This window comes from Mugil cephalus, chromosome 2 (genome assembly GCF_022458985.1).
Source record: "Mugil cephalus isolate CIBA_MC_2020 chromosome 2, CIBA_Mcephalus_1.1, whole genome shotgun sequence".
NCBI classification, from domain to species: Eukaryota; Metazoa; Chordata; class Actinopteri; order Mugiliformes; family Mugilidae; genus Mugil; species Mugil cephalus.
In genome coordinates, this window is record NC_061771.1 from 6,539,328 (window position 1) to 6,560,451 (window position 21,124).

The following is a 21,124-nucleotide window of genomic DNA, read 5'->3' on the forward strand; positions in this document are numbered from 1 at the left end:
TTGATGACAGTTGGGTTTATCAGCAGGGATCTATTGCTTTGTTTTCCCACTGGAACACACAGTCAGAAGGTAACAAAGAGTGAGAAATAACAGAGATAAAGGCTTATACAAGGAACAAATAAAAGCTGTGAAGAACAGTCATGGGAATGGAGACGAGTTCTCGGAAGTATCAGTTAACACACAAAGTCTACTCAATGTTGTATCCTGCTCACTGATCTTCTTGCTTTAGTGTAAGATCCGGTCATTTAAAAAGGCAGCACATACACAGTCACACACTGCCTCTGCTTCCTTATTAACACGTACGTACGCGTTCTTATTAACACGTACGTGTTAACAAGAAAGTATTTGATTACGTGTTAATGAGGAATTATTTGATACAAGTTTATTATTTTTTCAAGTAAGGTCGGGTGGGACATAACTAGCTCCCGGGGCACTGTAAAGATTCAATTAAAACTTAGAATCCACTGCAATTATTGAGGAGCTGCTGCAAGTGCAGACGTATATTTAATTATCTATACCTTTTGTTTATTTTCTAACCTTAATTTCTTTTTTTACAAGATTGTGATTAAATGAGTTGACATCGTGATATGGTCTCTGTCGTCCTCTAATAGACACAGTGGAGACAAGGCGATAGTGCTGCGAACCCGCGGGCCAAAATTAGCCAACCTGGTTTGTCCGGTCTGGCCTGCATGATGAATCACAAACTACAAAGAAAACATTATTTGCAATAAAAATAAAAATAATAATAATAAAATTACTGTATTCCTACGTGATGGGGATTGACCGCCCGGTGACTTGGTGTAGCCGTATTTACAGTGTATACGTTTACGATTGAATTTTATTTGATTTTATTTGTGCAACTGACACCAAGGCAAATTCCTGTATGTACACACCTACTTGTCAACAGTCTTCTGATTCCGGCTCTGATTTGTTCACTAAGAATTGCGGACATGACAACTAAACAGCAGAGGGCAGCAATGTGCCAAAATTGCACTTATATTTTTATGAACAGCTTGTTCACAAAATGTTTTATAAAAGGGTAGGTCATTCAACGTAAACATTTTCAAAATGCACTTTTTGCACTAAAAGGGAGCTTATGATTATTTCTATGTTATTATGTTACTGGTCCAGCCTGTTTGAGATCATACTGTACTGTATGTGGCCCCTGAACTGAACTGAAGTTTGGCAGCCCTGCCCTGCTATAGTGTATAGACTTGAGAATTACCATACATATTCATGTACAGTATAACGCTTCTCTCCTCTGTCCACTTTCTAAGCACTTACCTTATTAGTTACATTAGATTAGTTTCCATAGTTTAAAATTAATAACCTGTGCAATAAGCAAAGCACACAAAGCATGACTTAAGACACACTGTCTCAGCCAAACATTGTCTTTAATAATGATAAAAGTAAAAAATAACACTTGGAATGTATTTATTATAGTTGATTTCTTATGAGCCATCAGTTACCTGTATAGTCTACTGCTAAACAATTAAATCCAGGATCTCATACAGTAGCTACATACTGTCTTCTGTTTGATAAATCTAATTCATTTTATTGACTGTTGTAGTTTTTAAAACCACCTCAAAGGAAAATCATGTTTTTTTTCACCTGATTAGAGGTTAGATAAACATACATCTCATCCACCTCACAAATGTTGATAGTGTTCCTGTAAAAATTAAACGTTGTTTAGTGCTTTCCTCATTTTTACACTGCATTGTCAATTTTAAAAGTAGTGAGCCTTGCTTTAAAATAAATTGTTTACATATTGCATAAAAAGTCCTGAACATGTTACCGCTGTGCAGTCCCACATTACTGTACCTACTTAGAGTGAGAACGCTGGTGGAACCTGAGCCCACCACAGTTTCTAAATGACCTTCCACACTGTCCACAGACGTAAGGCTTCTCTCCGGTGTGGATGCGGAAGTGCCGAGTTAATGCCCCCGAGTGACGGAAACATTTGGAGCAGACCGAGCAGGTGTACGGCCTCTCTCCCGTGTGGATGCGAAGGTGGGTCTTGAGATTCTCCATGCGATTGAACTCCCGGTTGCACTCTGTGCAGCGGAAGGGGCTGCAGCCTGGCGGGTAGAGCTGCAGCCTGGTCCTCTTGCTTCCTGCCACAGGCTGGTGACAGCGCTGCTGGAGCCTCTGCTGGCACTGGCCGTAGTGGCGCCGCAGCAAGCTGGGCAGGTGGAAGGTCTGACCGCAGCATTTACAAGTGTAGAGGGTGGCGAGGGCGTGGCTGACGTTGCGACCTGTTCGGACATGAACTCCATAAACCTGCGGAGGGGCTTCTGAAGGTGGAACTGGGTCTGTCAGCTGGAAGATGTTGGGGAAGTCGGAGGAGATGGACGGAAGTTCTGGGGGTGGTTGGAGGCTGGTGGTCGAGTTTGGAAGATGTGCTGTAGAAAAATACCGCATAAGAATGGTTACAATAAATATATTGATTGTTGAACTGATCAAACTTTGTTTTTTATCATCCCTGATCTCAACTCTTTGAGCCCCACATGGCCAAAGGTTTCCACATGTCGACATGAAAGGGACACACTGTGATTGTTTCAGACGCTCGTTCTTACCCTGATCCATTCCAGCATTTGACAGCTGAGCGCTTGGGTCTGGGCTCTGAACGTCTGCCTCTTCCGTCTTCCACTCCTCCAACATTTTGAACTGCACTGCAGACACGCACTCAAGGCTAAAATCCTCCACTTTTGATTCCAGGCAGCAAGATGACACGTTGCTCTCCTCTTCTGACTTCTCCTGCTTTACAGTGACTCGCTCTAACGTGGATTTGGCGTCAGTGTTGGGAAGCTGAGGCGACCCACACTCTTCATCTCCCAAATCTTGATAAAGCGGGTTCATGCCTTCTACCTTCACCACACACGCATGGGAAATCTCTTCAGTGATGTCTGTCAATGGAAAGATATAAAGACGTGTTTATTCTGAAAGCGTAGGACTTGGTGTCACACTCCTATGAGCAGATTTCTGTGAATGCATTGGCATCTTAAAGGGGGGAAATGATGAATATTGACTTGACAAACCAAAAAAATGTATATATACTAAAAGTGTTCTGATGTACAGTACCTCCACCTGCTCTCAGATGAAATGTTTTGAAATGAGGAAACCCTTCAGTGTTTGAAATAAAATCAAATGCATGACTAAATTATCGCTGTTTATCATGTAGCAAGAGTTTGCATGAAGAGAGGATTGTTTTATTGTTTTACTCCACATTGTGTTTTAGATGACCAACTTGCACAAAACAGTGTGAGAAGCAGCTTTGGTACTGAGAGGTACCATGGCTGAGGTGCTTTGAGCGAGCACGCAACACACAAACTGCTCCCCGGTGGCAACCCACTACTCTGAATGTACACACTGGTGTGTGAATAAATTGAGAGAAAGAATTCATCCATAAGGAGCAATATAGTTGTAATTATTATTAAGGTACAATCGTAAGAAAAAGTGATTAAATAAATGGCCACAGCTTTTTCGTATCTTAACAAAAAAACGTGAATATCATTGTTGGTCAGAGGCAACATACGTGTATCTCTACACTATCACCACATCCATCCACCACATATCTTTGGCCTTTAAAGTGCTCGAATGGAATCTGCTTCATACCTGTAGTGCACCCATTATTTTGTTCTTTCCCTGGGTCTGAAGCTGCATCACTGCTTGATGGCTGATCTTTATTTCTGCTGGTGTGTCTATCCTCAGGATGGACAAGGCGATGCCCTGCAGGAGGACCGTCACCTCTGACCTCTGTGCACCTGCCCCCTTCATGATTTGCATTTGTCTGGTTGTAAGCGAGGTAGGGCAATTCATCTGTATGGTCGGTGGCATTAAAGATCTGGTTCGTAGCAGGAGGGGGATTGACACTTCTTTCATCCATGCGCTCCGAGCCCAGCATCGCTTCCGCTTTCTGCAGCCTTTGTTTGAGGGACTCGTTCTCTCGTCGCAGGTCTTCATAGATGTCGCTTGTTGCCTGTCCTACCAGGGTTTTCACCTCTCTCACTGCGATCTCCACGGCCACCTCAAACGCCCCACGTATCGCAGCAACAAGCTCATCTTGAAACACCAGGACAGCCTCCGACCCGGACAGTTTAGTCGCGCTAGGGCGCATTTTTGCATCATTCAGCTGCGGCTTCATGGAGCGTTCGTGTGCGCATCGCCTAAGTGCACCGATTTGGTAATTTCTCTTTAAAATGTATTTTTCTTGTGGCGTCGCAGCCTGTTTGGAAGCACTGACTGGAAAAAAGGCGAGAGGGTTCACTTCCGCCTACAGCGTCGACACCTAGTGGAGTCGAGGCTGAACTACACCAGGTCATAGAAAGACAAACATCTGAACAAGTCATCTTTATTATATTAACAAAACGTCCAAGAGATCAGGAATCGCTCAAATGGAACATTAAACAAGCGTGCACGCTGGCTTCAACGTGTGTAAAACGATGCTCCATCAGTCACGCTTTTTATAGTGCTCCAACTGGGAAAGAATCCAACCAGAAGGTCCGAGGACGGCCAGGGACAGCACGGTCAAGACGAACAAGGATTCCTGCAGGGCACAGAAGAGAAATAAATCAGTGAAATGAAAAACATGTAAACTTTGCAGAGCTAGTCAAAGGTTAAAGAAAAAAAAATACCATAACGCTTATTTTGTGTTTTGGTGGTTTGCCATGAATGTAAGTGGCTCGTTGTTGAACACTTATCCTTGGAGCAAAGGCCCGTGAAGCCTTCAGGAGTCCAGCAAAAAGTCCAGACATGTTAGGATCTGAATAGACAAAATATCCCACTGCTCCGAGACGGAACCAAGCTGAAGAATCCGAGGAAGGGCCTCTTTATAAGAAGATGTCCTCACCTTACACACCTGCTGAATGGTCTTAATTAAGATGCCTTCAGGTGCTGCAGGATTTCTGGAGCATGAACTTAATTGAGATAAATATTTTGTGAAAGTGACAGTTGGGGTAGGCTCTAGTGAGGATTAAGCGGTTGTAGAAGATGAGATGAGATTTTGTGAAAGTTTTGTTTGTTTGTTTTATTGTAATAAGTCAAAGGAAATATGATGAAGCCAAGAACCTAATTCAGTTGTTAGTTAAATATGTTGAAAGTGAACATGATCACTGCTCATATTTATTATTCTCCAATAAAATAGACATTTAAGCACACGACAACAATAGTCTATTTACTGCTGTTTTTTTCAATTCATATAACAGTGTGTCATTTTTTTTTTAAATGTGCCACCTTTCAAATACTGTATATTATTAATTAATAATTTGGAGTTAATTAATATTGAGTCAAACTGAACTGATATAGAAACTACATTCAGCCTTCAGGCAGCCACAGAAAAAGTAGCCACTCATCCATTCAGTGTTCCTGAAACCTGGCCTCGCTCCATTAATCTCATTTACACAGACACACAGTTAATTATTGACAGTTAATTATACACAACAGCTGAATAGCTGATAGATGACTCAAAGGAAAGACAAGGTGCCAAACAAGGTCCTAATGCCTCATATCCTTCAGACCTAACATTTTTCTCTGTTTTCTTCTTTATCTGGCGTGGTAGTCAATGACTAGCCAAGCTGTCCGGGTTTTATTCATGCATAAAACACTGTAAGTGACTACTATGATTTGCTGTGTTTGTTCATATGTATGCACACTCTACAGACCAATAGTTAAGTCATCACGATAAGTCAAATTTAGCTTTTTACATTTAACATTTACATATTTAGATTCAGTTCAAATGTTAATGATATCTATTGTTTAATACAAGATTGCTTCTCTTCTGACTGTATTTCAGCAAAATGTGTTCCCCTTTATACCTAACTTAATTTATTTAGTCCTATTTATACTCAACGTGCCCACATACTTGACTTTGCAAATTGAGATTTTACATTCAAAACACCAGGACGTCATTCAGTAGCCTTCTTTTACTCTCCACATCTCCATGTATGAAGCCTGTTGTTCCATAGTCTGCCCGAGGCATGAGTGTCTGTCTTTCCTCTGACTCTGAGGCTTTTCTTTGTTGTTTCATTGAGGACTGTTTTCCTCCTGGTGTGTAGCCAGCAGTCTGACTCTTGTTTTGAGGTGAGCACCTTAGCCCTGACGTCATTAATGGATTACTCTTTGATTAGTATCCCACGTCCCCCGTGGTGCAGAGCGCCACTGACGCGCTTGTTGGAAGTGGGTCGGCTCAGCATTAAGGGGTGTGAAGGTTGCAGCCTGGATGCTGGTCATCAATAATCAGCCTGTCTGCAGTGCCTGGGTAGAGTTTGTCTCATTCAAGCTACAGAGGACAAGGTAAGCACTCTCTTTATATTACATTGCACTGTTAAATATATCAGAGTTAGTCTATACAATGGTGATTTTAAGACCAAATTCGACTTGACACGTAACATCACAAGACAACAATATGTACTGCCTTCTATAATTCTAAATTTGCAAATAGCTTAGAGCTACCCACTGGCACATGGTTTGTTAATGTTGATTTAATCTTCCTTAAGTCTGCTTGGGCTTTTTGTTTAGCCTCCATTCACCAAAAAAAGAAATGATGAACTGACCAATTGAATGATATGTGGACATTTCACTTTTAAGCAAAATCCTCATTGGTTTCAGCACCTTAAATGTGAATATTTGTCTCTTGTATCTTGGTTTTCTTCACCTACTATGATACCATTTTCTGTCTTCTCGTTGGACAAATTTCAGTGTTCTTTTGAATTTTATAGCCAAACAATTCATAGAGTAATTAATAATAATAATAAAAACCTTTTTCTGAGTTTGTCCATCTCCATGTGCATGTGCCATGAATAATAACATCAGTTTCTGCTGCAGTCATGGAAATGTGTCTGTTAACTAAAGGCTGTGGATTCGTTTGACTGATCAGGTCACTTTCTTTAAATTTTCTCCCCTTTCAGCTTACCAGACCTTCCATTTGCTCCGCCTACCTTCCCTTCACATTGTTCTCCTGTCCTTACATAAGAACCTTGAGGCTCTCCACTTAGACACCATGGCAGAGGCAGAGGCAGCCAGCTCTGCTGAGGATGGTCTTCCCACACACACACAGTGGAAACTCTCCGGTCGACGTAGCAGGAAGCCTGGGTGCTCCAACATCTTCACGGGTGTGAACATGCATCAGCTGCACCGGCTGTTTAGAACAGCGGGAGACAGAAATGCAGAACACCGGGCGAAGCTGGTGTGGCGTGGGATGGATGCAGATAAGGAAGGAGCAGAAAACGAAGGGGAGGAGGAAGAGGAGGAGAGAGAGGATGAGGCAGGTCTAGCCCAGGCCTTGGTGGGGCTGAGAGTCAGAGCAAGGAATAAAGCAGGGATCAGACTGGAAGGACACCGAGAACACAAGTGGCTCAGAGCGTCAGGGTATCTCAGGTAAGCGACGGTGTCAAATTGCAAGAAGCCACATATCTAAGGAGATGGTTGGAATAGTGAGTTTGTTGTTTTGATGAAAAACACTGTCCTCGTTTGAACTTCTTTACCACAAGCTGGTGTCTAACTCGGGTCTCATGACTGTGTCTCAAAATGCACTGTGCAAATGGTCATGTGCCTTACAAACTCATTATGACCTCAAAAGATTGTGCTGTCCTCTCTCTGCATGGCATGACAAACACACACACACAGCTGTCATGCTTCGCTTTCCACATTCCTCACTGAGATGTAATTAGACTTGTTGGAGTAGTAACGAAGTGCCACTGTGTGGTAAAAAGGCGGTGTGAGTGTACAGGGTGGTGCAGTATTAACGAAACAGTGCGCAGCAGAAACTCTTCAGCCGAGTTTGCATCGTAACTGATGGCAGGGATGGCATGTACTGGTCGTCCATCTTTGATTCAGACTTTCTCAACAGCTAGCATGGATTGTTGACATTCATAGTGTCTGATGGAATAAACTGTGGCAGGTTGCTTACAGCACCAGGCCACGATTTGATTCCTGCAAAACCAGTGACATTCCCATCACCCTCAGTTGTGTTTTGGGTTTAGCAGCCAGTAGCAAATGTTAGCCTGCTGACATGCAGGTACCAAGGTTAAAACACATGCTGACATGAAAAAAATAAGCCTAACAGTCACACTGACTGTAGCAGTTAGCTCAAGTCATGATTGTGACCAAGTACAACCTTCTAGCTTCCACAGATGGACACTCTTGATACATTGATTTCAGTATTAACTGGCATTATTTCTTTAAAATAGCTTAGTGGTGTGAGTATGTAATAGGATAATACTCTGTAGTTTAGAGGCATTCCACACATGCCACACAGTACCCACATCATCTTTTCACTTGCTAGTGTCATTCCCATTTACTTTTTGAGGAGAAATAGAAGATTGCCTTTGTTCTGTTCTGCCATCCTAGAGGAGCTATGTATCTTGTTAAAGCCATTATTGTAAGACAACTGTATGTATCACAAGCTCTTCATTACTGGTGAGGTCTTTTTTGCTGCTTTGGCGGCGTCATAGATGTCAGACACATCGCTCTTTAAACCCCAGGCTTACATCAAGGAATTAGGATTATACAGATACATCTGTGTTTTTTTTTCTTTACTAATCTGTTTCCAACCTACTTTTACTGGTAAATAACTGCTCAAAGTATGGTGTGTCTGGCCTCTGATAGTTTAAATAAACCAGGGTGGATTCTGTGTCTTGCAGGGTTGAGGAGCCATTACCTGGCTACACTGTAGAGGATGCGGAGGCTGTTTTAGAACCAAATCCAGACACATTTGTGATGCCGACTGAGGAAGACTTCCCAGAGAGCCAAAATCCTTTCAAACCATCTTCATGGAGGTTTGGCGTGACCAGACTGGAGGGCGCCAGAGACCCTGAACGCTACCTTCACGGGGTTGTCCATTAAAAACAAATTGAAGTTTGGAACAACACAGAGGTGGAAGTTGCAAGGAGACTGACAACATTAACTACACAACTGATACTGCATGAAAGGACATGCTGTACCTCTACTGTTTGCAGCTTCTACTCATACCCACTGCACGTGTTACACATCAAGACAGCAACACTCCTGTGTACTTTTTTTGTGTGCTTGGAGATTCACCAACTATTATAGGAAATTCAAATGTACATCTTCTAAAATCTGTTGCCTCTGTTTCAGAGGTGAACTACATCAACACAATCAAATCAAACAAGGTGTGTTTGAGGTTTTACCCTGAAAACAAGTTTCTGATGCATAAAGTCAGTAGTTACACAGTATTTGTGGTATATTATTATGTTAAGCATGACAATTAAACTTTGAAGAACACTGTTTTTACTTAGTGATGTATAGTTTTGTAAATTCTTCATTTGCTGTTTTTTTTTTGTTTTTTTTTATTCTTTGCAACCTACAAAAGACACAACAAAAAAAAAAGTTAAAAAAAGTTTAACGCAAAACTGTCATACTGTAATGGAACTAAAAACTCTTGTACTTTTAGCTCCATGTTGGGTCTCCACCAGCTCTCAGGGGAAATATCTTGTACTCCGGCTATTAAATTCTATGTTCATGAGCTGGTCACAGAGTTTGTCCTTCTGTTGTTTGGTGAAAATGCACTCGGGTCTTTTCTGAAAACAACTACTAATGAGTTGGAACCAAAATATTAAGGCTGCAGGAGAATCTATAAGCTGAAGAGAACAGCTGGGTGGTAACTATTTGTGTTTTTTTTTACAGTTGCGTTATTTTTCAAAGTACACCGACAGAATACAGTCGGAAACATACAGGTCATCTGTATTAATGGAATATGTTTTAATTATAATCTATCATTAAATATTACATACAAATTATACAGTGCATTTTCACAATACATCTCATGTCAGTTCAGTACAGGAAGTTATTTCTTTGTTTACTTAGGTCCACCCACTAGCCAGAAAATGAACAGAAATCAACATGGCCAAGACAAACAGGAGCTGGTGGACTTAAGACACCAATGCCCCTCTGCTCAGTGGCAGATGAAATAAAGATGGTTGGTTTTTAACTGTGCATGTGCATTTAACTGCAAATATGCATGTGAATATCAAAAGGCAGAGAGGTATAACAAGAAAACAAAATTAACATGGAATGCAACACCTCCCACCCAAAAACAGAGGCCTTCAACTGGCGTGCATGTGTGTGAGCAAACATTGTGTGCACCCAGAAGTCCAACAGAAAAGTCATCTCACTGGATCTTTCTCAGGAAGGTACACAAGCTTAAACTCTTAAACATTTCATTTCTAATCCACTCAAGGCACAGAGGCAAAATGAGAAGATATGTTGTGAAATCTTTCCTCTTTTGGCCTCATCTCAACACCCGTTAACTCACTCTCTGTTACCAAAATATCCAGAAGTAGAGGAAGTCTGGGGGGAAGATTATTTCCATTTCCAGGACAAAAACCTGCGCTCCCAGACTCTGTCTTCTCCTCCATCCGCACGCGCAGGCTCCTCACTCCTTTCCTTTCCTTGCTACAGCTTCCTGCAGTTCCTCCTCTTCTGCATCCCTGCCCCTTTCCTACCACCAGGTGAAGAAGGGTCTTCTGCTCTGGAAACTCTGCGTGTAGGACTCACTGTTTGCTCTCTGAGGTGCTCTGGCTGTTTCAACGATTACTGGGGGCATCTGGACCAACTGGAGGGGCGATTTACCGTCCTTCAGGGCTTGGCACAAGTTCAGAATCTAAGAATATAAAAGGTGTTGTTTGTCAAAAACGAAAACCACTTTGGCTTTAAAACCAAAGTTGCAAGTCAGACTACGAAAAAGGAAGTGGTGAATACGGACTTCTCATATTTGGCTTCAGCACATTCAGCAGATTTTTGTTTTTACTAGATGTATGATGTTATCGAAACGAAAGGAAAAAACTCACCTGCCCCCTCATAACCGCTACTTGTTTGTGAAACTGTCCCCGGTCAAAACCTGGATCTTTCTGCAGGACACAACAGACAACACATGTAAGTTGAACATAATGTTTTAAGGAGTGAGCCACCCTCTCTTCTCTATCCTCCCACCCACATCATTCCCTACTGTTCTCCATAAACATGGCATGGCCTTGCCTTAAATAGCTCGTAGAGGTCCTCTTCTAGGTCTTTGATGAAGTTTGGGTCAGAGAGTTTGGGTAGGACAAGGTCTCTGGTTTCCTGGGAGAAAGGGACTTTGGCTTGGGTGAGCCAAGCCCAGTAGAAAGGGTCTGGTGGTTGGGCAAAAAACAATTACGTACGTTATTTCAGTACTCGCTGAATGTTGAAAGGAACAACGCTGTCTCTTTTTCTAAAGCAAGAATTACACTATGCTGGGGATGAGCAGTGAGTGGCTGTAGTAGGGATGCTTACAAGCTCTCCAGGAGTCGGGGTGTTTGAGAGGGAAGGCGAGGCCGTTGTCTATGGCCGCCAACTTGATTATGGGATCCTTCACTACCACCCAGTCTGTGTCCTGGACAGGCAAAAACATATTCAGTCGTAGACATTTTTATGAAAGTCACTGTGAATTTTAGAATTATTAACAGTCATGATGACAATGACAAACATCAAGACTCTTTGTTTCCTCACCCTATTGCCAACAGAGTCCATGGGGCAGTCGTACTTTAGCAACCAGTTGTCATTTCCCCTGTCTAGAATACACAAAAAACAAATATTGATATTCAGACAAATTCAATCCCAATCCCAATACACACTGCAATAGGTAACAGAAGATTAACCTAAATATACTGTAATGAATAAGTAATAAATAACTTAAACTGCATTTCCACTGTGAGTACTTTCCCCAGGCACTGGGAATTCTGTGCGCTTCCACCTCAGGGAACAAATAAAGGAGGATATTATTTTAATAATAAGTATCCACTCAGAACCCTGTACAGGTTTTGGGGGGCTGGTGTTGGCTGTGAGGAATATTCACATCAAGTGACCTCCTCAATAGTTTAAGGTCTAACACTTCAGGCATTTTGAATCTACTTAGTTATGATGCTGTTGCATTTTGTTTCATGTGAGCAGACAGATTTTCTTACACAAGAGTGCAGATAATCAACAGTCTGGAGGAAATACGATTTCTTAAGAAAAAAGTTCCTTTCATTACAAGACAAAATACAGAGTCTGAGTAGTCTGGGTCGAAATGTTGCTTTTGCTCAACTACGGAGAGAACCCTGTGATTACATGCCTGTGTTCCTGATGATGTAATCAAGGACTACAAGACGCTCAAACTGCAGCTGAAGCTGACGGTTGGTGTTTTCAGGCAAAGGCTCTGCTTCAAACCTCCGCAGCCAGAAATCTGCGTCTTTGTATCCATCGACAAAGAGCTGGAAGGAGCCAACCTGACAAAAAATTAAACACAACGGATGTATGTGCAGGAATTGTTGGCTGTTGTTTTTTTGTTTTTTTTTACATCATAATGTGATTAATCCATTGAGTACTGAGTCAAAAGGTAAATCAGGAAACAAAATTACACAGTTGATATTTTTTGGTTTTCATGTTGAACACAGACCATGTGACAGCACATCAGTGAATTTTTGCATTTGTATTAACAATAAATAAATGTAATGCCCTTTACTGGTGAGATCAACTAGTAACATCCAAAGGTTTTCATTTCATTTTACTGAATGAATTGTGGATATTGGGTGAATAACACACACAAACACATGACCAAATAAAACGACTTTATTATTAACATTAATAATAAAAATAATTCATGTATTGACTTACCTTGGGTGGCAGCCCAATCCTGTGGAAGCGCTGGCCCACCTTAGGCACCTTCTCCAGGGCTAGCCTCTTACCTCGAGACTTAACCCTGTCAATGGCACTGTAGTTGAATGTTTCACTTGCCAAATACACCACCTGAAGAGGGAACGTTGGTTTAGTGAGAGGGAAGATTTTCTAAACGGTGTGTTGCTTCTGGATTGTGAAAGCGAGGCTGTGTGTATGCCTGTACCTTAGTCCTGGGAACAATATTGAGCTCCAGTTTCTGATCGACCAGGCTGGCCCCGGCCTCTGAGAGGTAGCCCTGGTTCAGGACCAAACAGTCGCGGCCAAAGCAGCAGGGGCAGCACAGCTTCTGGAGCCACTTAGTCCACTTGGGATTCAGCTGGCCATAGGGCTCTTCGTTTTTAGGTTTGAATACTCCGATTATCTTCTGCAGAGGGAGACAGAGCGGAACGAGGCGAGAAGACAAGACAGATAAAGCCGGAAAGTTTAGGAGTGGTGAACAAAGGAAGGCTTGGTTGTGTTTTTCCTTTGTAAACTTATAAACCACTGATATGTGTGTGGAAAGGGTGGAAAGTTGGAATCTGCAGCAGGAGTGCTATAATTATACTGCTTATAAAAGCTAATGAAACATTAGATGAAGTTACAGAGATAAGCCGTGCACAGCCATCATGCTCTGGATAAAGTGGAACTATAAACTTCCATTAAAGCCTACAGAGGAAGAAATAAGACATTAGGTGTGGTCCTACTTCAGAGTTCTGTATAGAAATCACATGTTACATTCCACCACTAACAGACACACGCTCACACACACCCACACACACCGATTAAACTTGGTTATAGAAGAGAATTATGTCCTCAACAGGGAGCTAGCACATGACTACTAAGCACAGTGGTGACTAACTAAAGAAACTGAAGAGGTGGGGGCTGAGGGAGGCTGGTCACTGAATAAAATAAGTCACACATTAGCCTTTAATATTACCTTTGTTTCTGTTTCATTAGGCTTTAAGGAGTGCACATAAAATGCCAGATAACTCAGTGCAAGCACAAAAGAAATTAGTGAAGATCCATTTCCACAAGTCCACTTCCACAAACTTCCCCTTCTCTGCTTCTCTGTTATAGGAACATATTGAGAGGACTGTGTCTGAGAGTTGCGCTTCTACTTCTCAGCTCCAGTGGTGTCACTCAAAGCTTCCTGTCATTGTATGCGTTTACGACTGGACAGACTTGTCGGAGTGGACAACAAAGAAATGCTCTACAACAGCCCGCATGTCAATTTCCTGATTTATTAATCAATTTGTAGAACTGCTGCAGCAACAAATCAGGCATTAGTGCTCAGCTTATTCTCATTGATTAGATGCCTAATCTTTGTCCCGTTCTGCAATATATGGAGAAACAAAAAAACACTAATGGAGAGTAGCAGGCATATTATCTTTGACGTAGGTGTTGAAGCTAACATCGCTGTGACAACCGGTCAAACAGACTGACAGACTACCAACCTCAGCAAAAATGGATCTGAAATGACTACCAGCACCAACACTGTCACGTTGGTGATGAAAGCGATTTAGAAGAAGCTACAGGGCTGGGCTCGTGAGTCAAAAATACTGTAATAATAGTACTGTACTAATAGTTTAGCAGGTGCTTCAGAGTAAAGCAAAGCATCCCGTCGTATTATAAATATAGAAATAAGCAGACCAGTCAACTAATTGGAGGAGCCGTTCGGGGGGTTCTTTGTGAACAGACAGAGAAGAGGAGGAGAGATTTTTCACCTTTACCACAGGAGGTGCAACAAGATAACTGAAGCCTATAAGAAAAAAATACCAAACAAGGTATTGGTTGGCATTTGGCATTTTTTCTCCGCATGTTTTTATTGAAACATTGTAAACTGCATTTCAGTAATGCAAGTTTTCATACTGTTGCCCTGTGTGCCAGATGGGAAGACAACTATTCACCTTTATTTCTCAGTGTATCTGGGTCAAGGTAGGTTCATGTAGTGTTTACATATTCCACTGGCTATCTGCTAAGTCATCACAGGCTAGTTAGAGGAGGCCTTTCCTCGAAGCCACTTTGAAAACATTGTTTCAAATTTGCATTGATAGCATGACGATCATTACGTTGGACTGCCCCAATCAAGAGATGACCAGGAAACAGCAGACAGTGGGTGAGTGAGCGGCGGCTTTCCTTACCCCCTGAGAGTCTTTGACAAAATAGCTTCCACTGGAGCCCTGGTAGATCCTCTCCGGGTAGATCCCCTCCTCTATGGCCCGTTCGGCCTTTCGGATGATCTCTCTGAACTCAGGGTCCTCTGGGAACTCGTTCCTGTGCGGTTCCCTCGGCGAGTTTCCACGGTCCCGATCCAGAAGCGGCTGTCTCTCCCGGCTGCGCCCCGGACTTCCAGCCGGGATGCGCACCACGGAGCCCGGAGTGCTTCCAAACGCACCCCGGGGGCTGGTGGGCTCTGTGGGACAGTAGCTGAAATCACCGGAGTCCCGGAGCGGAGAGACAAGTGGACTCGTCTCGTCCATGTCTCTGGAGGCGGACAAGGAGTTATTTTAACTCCTACAGAAAGAGAAAAAGGACAAAGTGGGAAAGGTAAATAAGATGGTATGGTTGTTTTGTTGACTAGCTCTGACGCTGGCTAACAAGGAAACACACGAGGAAAAAAACAGAAATCAGATGACTGTCAGCTTCCGGCAAGAGGCGGGACCTATTCAGTGTTTTGATCTATAACCAATCAGCGTCCAAATCCTCCAGTCAGCAACCGAATCTCCAGCTCTGATTGGTCACATTTGTTCAGTCCCCGGAAGATACGTAACGCACCGTTAACCCAATCAATTAACTCAATAAAAAAGCCTTACACAGACCGTCCAGAGTTCACAATGTTTTATCATGGATGCAATAAAGATATTCTGGGGCTGAGGAATAATCGCAATAATAATAATAGCGTATATCCATTGGGTATATCTCGACAAATTATATTGACCTGATAAAGTATAAGAAACGTCATTTACCGTAGATTCACATTATGTTAAAGCTTTCAATTGAATTAATTTGAGATATCATAAATTGAGAATGACGCGATAAATAACAACCCCGTTAATAGCAACGCAGTCTGAATGTTCTCCAATAAATTATTATTTTGATACATGTAATTGAGATCTATGAAACTCTGTTTGAATGAAAGTCTTAAGATCAGCACGCTGATCTCACGCAGTGAGAAACTGCCAGTGGTCAACAGAACCAGAATCAGAATTATTTTATTGATTCCAGGGGGAAATTACTTTTCGTTACAGCAGCTCCTACTCAAAGTGTTCCAGTGTTAAGAACAAAGAGCAATGTAGGCAATAAGAATAAGTAAGAGAATGTAAACAATATAAGAAATATATATATAACAATATGTACAAGTACACAGTGACATTGAACATGGGTTACACAGCAGGGAAAAATGATTGCACATGGGGAGAATATATAAGGAAATATGTACAAGTATGTGAAAATAATTAAGTGAAGCATGTGTTATAGTTAGTTAGTAGTATATAGTTGTAAACATGGGTTATTGTACATAATAAAGAAGTCCCCTAGTATACAAGGAATATGTATATGAGATGAAGTGAACATGAGTTATTGCACATTATCAGTATAAATATGTTTATAAATAAGTATGGGTTCTGGGTTCTGCACCCTCAGAGTGAGGAGTTGTACAGGTTGGTGGCCACAGGAAGGAATGATTTCCTGTGGCGCTCTGTGGTGCATTGTAGTGTGACAGCTACATATTACCAGCCAGACTTGCTGTGGGGAACAATATATTCTGGAGCTGCAAGTTTCTTCTTCTTTTCCTTTCACACGTTCCCTTCATTCAAGGTCACACAGCAAATCATCAACTTCCATCTTGTCCTATCCTCTGTATCCTCTACTCTCACACCAGTAATTTTCATGTCCTACACTACATCCATATACCTCGTCTTTGATTTTCCTGATACCCCTTACCTGGTAGATGTAACACCATCATCCTTCAAAAAATTCACTATTCCTCTGAACATATCACATGAGTTGTCCCTCTATTGTACTCATTCCTGATCCTATACATCCTGGTCACACCCAGAGAAAACTTCAGCATCTCCAGCTCTGCTACCTCCGCCTCTTCCTTCTGTCTTTTCCTTGAAGCTGTCTCTAAACCATAAAGATCATCGTTGGTCTCACCACCACTTTAATTCTTGATGCTATTCTTTCGCCACACCTTTCTCCACCCATTCCATCCTGCCTGCACACACCTGTTCACCTCTTTTCCACCATCCCTGTTTCTCTGGACCTTGTACCCTAAGTACATAAAGTCCTGCACCTTCTATACCTCTGATCCCTGTAACCTTACTGTTCCACCTGTGTCCCTCTTGTTCACACACGTATTAAGTCTGCCTTTAACTAACCCTCTTCTTTTTCATTCCTGCATAATCTGATCTGTCAGCCTGTCCATCACCACAGTAGAAAAGAAGAGGGCTCAAGTGTGTATGCCAGCCTACACACCTGTAATATTACCAATATTGTTTGTTTGTGTATATATGGGATGATTTCCCTTCTTCTTATTCTCCCTCATTGTCTTCTGGCAACAAGAAGGCTTTGTTGGAATAAAAGTGCAAAAAGGAACATGTGATGTTGCTATACTTGCAGTCAAATATCATTCAGGCTATGTCACAATAAATACCTTGTTGGTGAATTAGTGTGATGCGTCCCTGAAGACAGACTGGTTATAGGAGAAATACAGAAGATCAATTCCTGTGTGGTCATTGACTGGCTATGGAGACTCATTTACGCCCCCTCTCTTCTTGTTTATTTAATGTCTGCTGTATATAGTGTAATGGAGGCAGAATAGAACACAAGTTTATAATGAGTTCAGTTTAAGTTTCAGCTCACATATACCCCTCTTTCAGTGTTGAGACGTTGACTGTTTTAATCCTCATTTCCAAAAGATTGAGGATCAGGGGTGGTAAAATGTGAAGATCTGTAAATTTAACTAAATATTTCAACAGTGCACCTTGTCTTGTAACCACGAGATTGGCACGCCACGAGGTAACAAATATCTGTAGTTAAAAAGTCTGGTGAGTAATTCTCTGTCATAGCTGGGAAAGCCCAAGTCACGCCTCAGATTTCTAACTATGAATCACCTTTTTCCCATTTTCTACTTAGACAGATGGAAAAAAAATCAATCAATGGTCAGTTTTTTTTTTTTTTTTTTTTTTTTTTAATAACTCTAGCGGCTAGAGTCTAGCCTACATCAGGATGGGAGATTGATTTAAAATCACAATACTGCCACAGTTCAGGGTAGCATAACCTGATAAAACATTACGTACTGAAGTGAAAACTAAAAACATGTGTAATAGAACAATGCAGCATTTTAGATCCTCCATCCTTATGACTACCTTTATGTTTGTTCATGGTGAAACAGCGTCAGTAAAGTGGTAATTCAACACTATTTGGATTGAAATGTGCTGGTATATTAGACTGCTTTTGTAATCGCTAGTGTACCTAATGAACTGGTACGCGAACATGTGTCTGCAGTTGGAAATCCAGTGAGTAATATAGTGATCTGTCGCAGTGGCAAGCTGTGCATTCTCTGAAATGCTTTTCCCATACTTAAGACTTTAGTCTCGGGGTTACAATTAAATAAGTGTTACTTCTTACTGTTATTGTGATTGTACGGCTAATGCTGAGTTGTCGTTTTTAGCGACTTTGTCGATAACAATTAAGTAAAAAAAAAAAAAAAAATACACTTGTGAATAGTTTGTGATATTTGTTTGCGATGTCGTGTGTCTTTTTGACATATCAGTATATTGAGATTACTATTTTATTGTCATAATTGTGAGCATTCGTGATTTTTTCTACCACACAGTCCACATGGTGCACAGGCGGATGCGCCGCTGGGTGTGTGGACGTGCCGCTTTACGCATCCTCCTGCCTCTCTCCTCCTCCGGAGCTTGCAGCCCGTCCTCTGATTGGTGGAAGCCAGCAGGAAGAGAGGAAGGTAACGCGGATCGTGAGAAGTGTCAGCCAGGCCAGGCGAGCCAACTGTATAAACCTCACCGCCGCTACACAGCAGCAGTCACTCCACGCTAAAATAACTCCGCAGCTTCTTTGTAGGCTTCTTTGGGGTCGCGGCCAAGTCGGGACAAACCTGAGAGCGTCGGTGCCGCAGTTTAGGAAGAGTCGTTCGCCCCAAAGTTTCCGGAAATACAGCGTAGAGGGCATCGGTGTGAGGATGGCTGCGTATAAGCTGGTGCTGATCCGTCATGGAGAGAGCTGCTGGAACCAGGAGAACCGCTTCTGCGGCTGGTTCGACGCGGACCTGAGCGAGACCGGGGAGCATGAGGCGAAGAGGGGAGGACAGGCCCTGAAAGGTACGGTGTCAGAGAATGGCAGCGGGCCTAATCGGGCTTTTCTCTGTGTCATTGGATTAAACCGCTGCAAGACAGAGCTTATGCAACCTTGCCGGATGGGGAAACGGGCAGTGGGCCCACTGCGACACAAGAGAAGGCAGCAGTAGGACAGTAGAGATGGATGTGTTGCTCTGGTTGGGCTACTGGGCCGGTGAAAATTCATTCATTTTGTTTGGAAGATCACTTTCCCTGCGGGGCCATTTTTCTTCATGATGACACACAACCAGACAGTCTGGCCGCCCTCTGCGTAATAACCGTCCCGTTTTCTAGTTCACGTTATCCCACTTTTCAGGAAAGAAACTATTTCTATGGGTTTACCTTTCAGTAGATGATAAAATGTGTCCTCCCTGGTGTCACGGATTTGTATAGGAGATCATAAAATCTTTGCTCTGAGGAAGAACAGGACGAAAGACCAGAATGTTCTACTCAACGTGCTGGATTTTTTGGGGTTATGTTTGCCCCAAACACACACACACAAAAACCCACAAGACCCACGGCCACTGACTAAGCAAAAACAAATGCATAAATATTAGTGGAAGGGACACAGATTATGCTGATAATCAACGTTAGGGCCTGGGAAATGCATCTTCAAATCTCAAGAACTATGTTTTGTATGCAGTTTTTCAGTTCTATGGTTTTTTTAATCTTTTCATTGTTTTCCCTCCCCATCTTGTCCCAGATGCTGGGTATGAATTTGATATTTGCTACACCTCTGTCCTAAAGAGGGCTATCCGCACCCTGTGGTTTGTTCTGGACAGCATTGACCAGATGTGGCTGCCAGTCCACCGGACCTGGCGCCTCAATGAGCGCCACTACGGTGGTCTGACTGGGCTCAACAAGGCTGAAACGGCAGCCAAACACGGCGAGGCCCAGGTCAAAATCTGGAGGCGATCTTTCGACATTCCTCCCCCTCCCATGGATGAGGGACACGATTACTATCAGAACATAAGCAAGGTGACAGCTCTTTCACTAATTCAGACACACAGTACCGTATTACATCAGTGCTAAAACAAACGCTGTCTTGTTGCAGGACCGGCGTTACGCTGACCTCACAGAGGACCAGCTCCCCAGCTGTGAGAGCCTCAAGGACACCATTGCCAGGGCTCTTCCCTTCTGGAATGAAGAGATTGTTCCACAGATCAAGGAGGGAAAGAGGGTGCTGATTGCTGCCCATGGCAACAGTCTCCGGGGCATCGTCAAGCATCTTGAGGGTAAGAGTCAGAATGGAGGCTGATGAGAGGTCACTCAGAAATAAAAGTGTCGATCTCCTGATAAATTCTGGAAAGTTTAATTGTTTTAATGTTATTAAATTGTAAATTCACGCCATCTTACAGCAGCCATAAGCTTGGATTGTAACCACTGCACATCTGTCATTGTTTTCCAGGGATGTCAGAGGAAGCCATCATGGAGCTGAACCTCCCCACAGGCATCCCCATTGTCTACGAGCTGGACAAGAACCTGAAGCCTATTGGACCCATGCAGTTCCTGGGAGACGAGGAGACAGTCAAGAAGGCCATGGAAGCGGTGGCTGCTCAGGGCAAAGCCAAGAAATAGACTTGTCCTTCCTCTGAGAGTACAGATCAATCACATGCTGTTCTTTCATCAAGTTTTAAAGAAAAAAGGTCATTTATTGTTTGTGTCATCACAAACTCTCACACACAGTCACACAATGTGCACTTTATTTTAATAATAACCCGCTTTCACAAAAACGTACAATCCGGTGTTTGATTTGATTGGTCTTTACTTTGTGACATACTGAAACATGCATTTCATAATTAGACTAAGATATCAGCTGTAATATGTTTTGAGCACTTACCAAAATGTAAATCTTAGGGACCAGCAACCGTAGAGTACCCTACAGAGACGTCCCAGGTATTCCTTCCTTCCCATTTACAACCCATGCTAGGTGAAGCTTGTTGGAAACAGTGCAACCTATATAGAAACACTGGCTGTTGTTCAAGGGGCACTTGGATTTGCTCTGTTGAATTTTGTTTGCTGTGGCATTGTGTGCAAAAGAATAAATGTTGTGAGCTATTATGTGATGAAATCTTTTTGTCAGTGTCATTTCT

At 42.4% G+C, this 21,124-nt stretch overlaps 4 protein-coding genes across 4 annotated transcripts; 2 read left to right on the forward strand and 2 right to left on the reverse strand.

Annotated features, from left to right (window-relative positions):
• Nucleotides 1-1,375: 1,375 nt before the first annotated feature.
• On the reverse strand, nt 1,376-4,405 carry LOC125004421 (zinc finger protein 287-like). The gene is made up of 3 exons (XM_047579005.1): nt 3,616-4,405; nt 2,577-2,906; nt 1,376-2,402 (listed from the first exon to the last, which is right to left on the reverse strand). The coding sequence occupies exons 1-3, from the start codon at nt 4,142-4,144 to the stop codon at nt 1,822-1,824; spliced, it is 1,440 nt and encodes a 479-aa protein (XP_047434961.1). The 5' UTR covers nt 4,145-4,405; the 3' UTR covers nt 1,376-1,821.
• Nucleotides 4,406-6,139: 1,734 nt separating this feature from the next.
• On the forward strand, nt 6,140-9,481 carry avpi1 (arginine vasopressin induced 1). Its single transcript, XM_047579014.1, has 3 exons — nt 6,140-6,291; nt 6,906-7,374; nt 8,640-9,481. Exons 2-3 carry the CDS (start codon nt 6,998-7,000, stop codon nt 8,839-8,841), a joined length of 579 nt encoding a protein of 192 aa, XP_047434970.1. The 5' UTR covers nt 6,140-6,291; nt 6,906-6,997; the 3' UTR covers nt 8,842-9,481.
• A 215-nt stretch (nt 9,482-9,696) lies between these two features.
• On the reverse strand, nt 9,697-15,320 carry pi4k2a (phosphatidylinositol 4-kinase type 2 alpha). Its single transcript, XM_047579006.1, has 9 exons — nt 14,814-15,320; nt 12,857-13,057; nt 12,631-12,762; nt 12,089-12,242; nt 11,485-11,546; nt 11,269-11,368; nt 10,993-11,126; nt 10,806-10,865; nt 9,697-10,618 (listed from the first exon to the last, which is right to left on the reverse strand). Exons 1-9 carry the CDS (start codon nt 15,150-15,152, stop codon nt 10,457-10,459), a joined length of 1,344 nt encoding a protein of 447 aa, XP_047434962.1. The 5' UTR covers nt 15,153-15,320; the 3' UTR covers nt 9,697-10,456.
• Nucleotides 15,321-18,612: 3,292 nt separating this feature from the next.
• Nucleotides 18,613-21,102, forward strand: pgam1b (phosphoglycerate mutase 1b). Its single transcript, XM_047579013.1, has 4 exons — nt 18,613-19,016; nt 19,735-20,009; nt 20,086-20,266; nt 20,440-21,102. Exons 1-4 carry the CDS (start codon nt 18,878-18,880, stop codon nt 20,607-20,609), a joined length of 765 nt encoding a protein of 254 aa, XP_047434969.1. The 5' UTR covers nt 18,613-18,877; the 3' UTR covers nt 20,610-21,102.
• Nucleotides 21,103-21,124: the final 22 nt, after the last annotated feature.

Coding starts and splice junctions, on each gene's coding strand:
- LOC125004421 (XM_047579005.1), bottom strand. CDS start 4,144: ATGAAGCCGCAGCTGAATGATGCAAAAATGCGCCCTAGCGCGACTAAA. Junction 2,907..3,615: donor AAATAATGGGTGCACTACAG/GTATGAAGCAGA, acceptor TTCCATTGACAG/ACATCACTGAAGAGATTTCC. Junction 2,403..2,576: donor AAATGCTGGAATGGATCAGG/GTAAGAACGAGC, acceptor ATTTTTCTACAG/CACATCTTCCAAACTCGACC.
- avpi1 (XM_047579014.1), top strand. CDS start 6,998: ATGGCAGAGGCAGAGGCAGCCAGCTCTGCTGAGGATGGTCTTCCCACA. Junction 7,375..8,639: donor AGAGCGTCAGGGTATCTCAG/GTAAGCGACGGT, acceptor TGTGTCTTGCAG/GGTTGAGGAGCCATTACCTG.
- pi4k2a (XM_047579006.1), bottom strand. CDS start 15,152: ATGGACGAGACGAGTCCACTTGTCTCTCCGCTCCGGGACTCCGGTGAT. Junction 12,763..12,856: donor ATATTGTTCCCAGGACTAAG/GTACAGGCATAC, acceptor TTCCCTCTTCAG/GTGGTGTATTTGGCAAGTGA. Junction 11,127..11,268: donor CCCCGACTCCTGGAGAGCTT/GTAAGCATCCCT, acceptor CCCAACCACCAG/ACCCTTTCTACTGGGCTTGG.
- pgam1b (XM_047579013.1), top strand. CDS start 18,878: ATGGCTGCGTATAAGCTGGTGCTGATCCGTCATGGAGAGAGCTGCTGG. Junction 19,017..19,734: donor GGGAGGACAGGCCCTGAAAG/GTACGGTGTCAG, acceptor ATCTTGTCCCAG/ATGCTGGGTATGAATTTGAT. Junction 20,010..20,085: donor ACTATCAGAACATAAGCAAG/GTGACAGCTCTT, acceptor GTCTTGTTGCAG/GACCGGCGTTACGCTGACCT.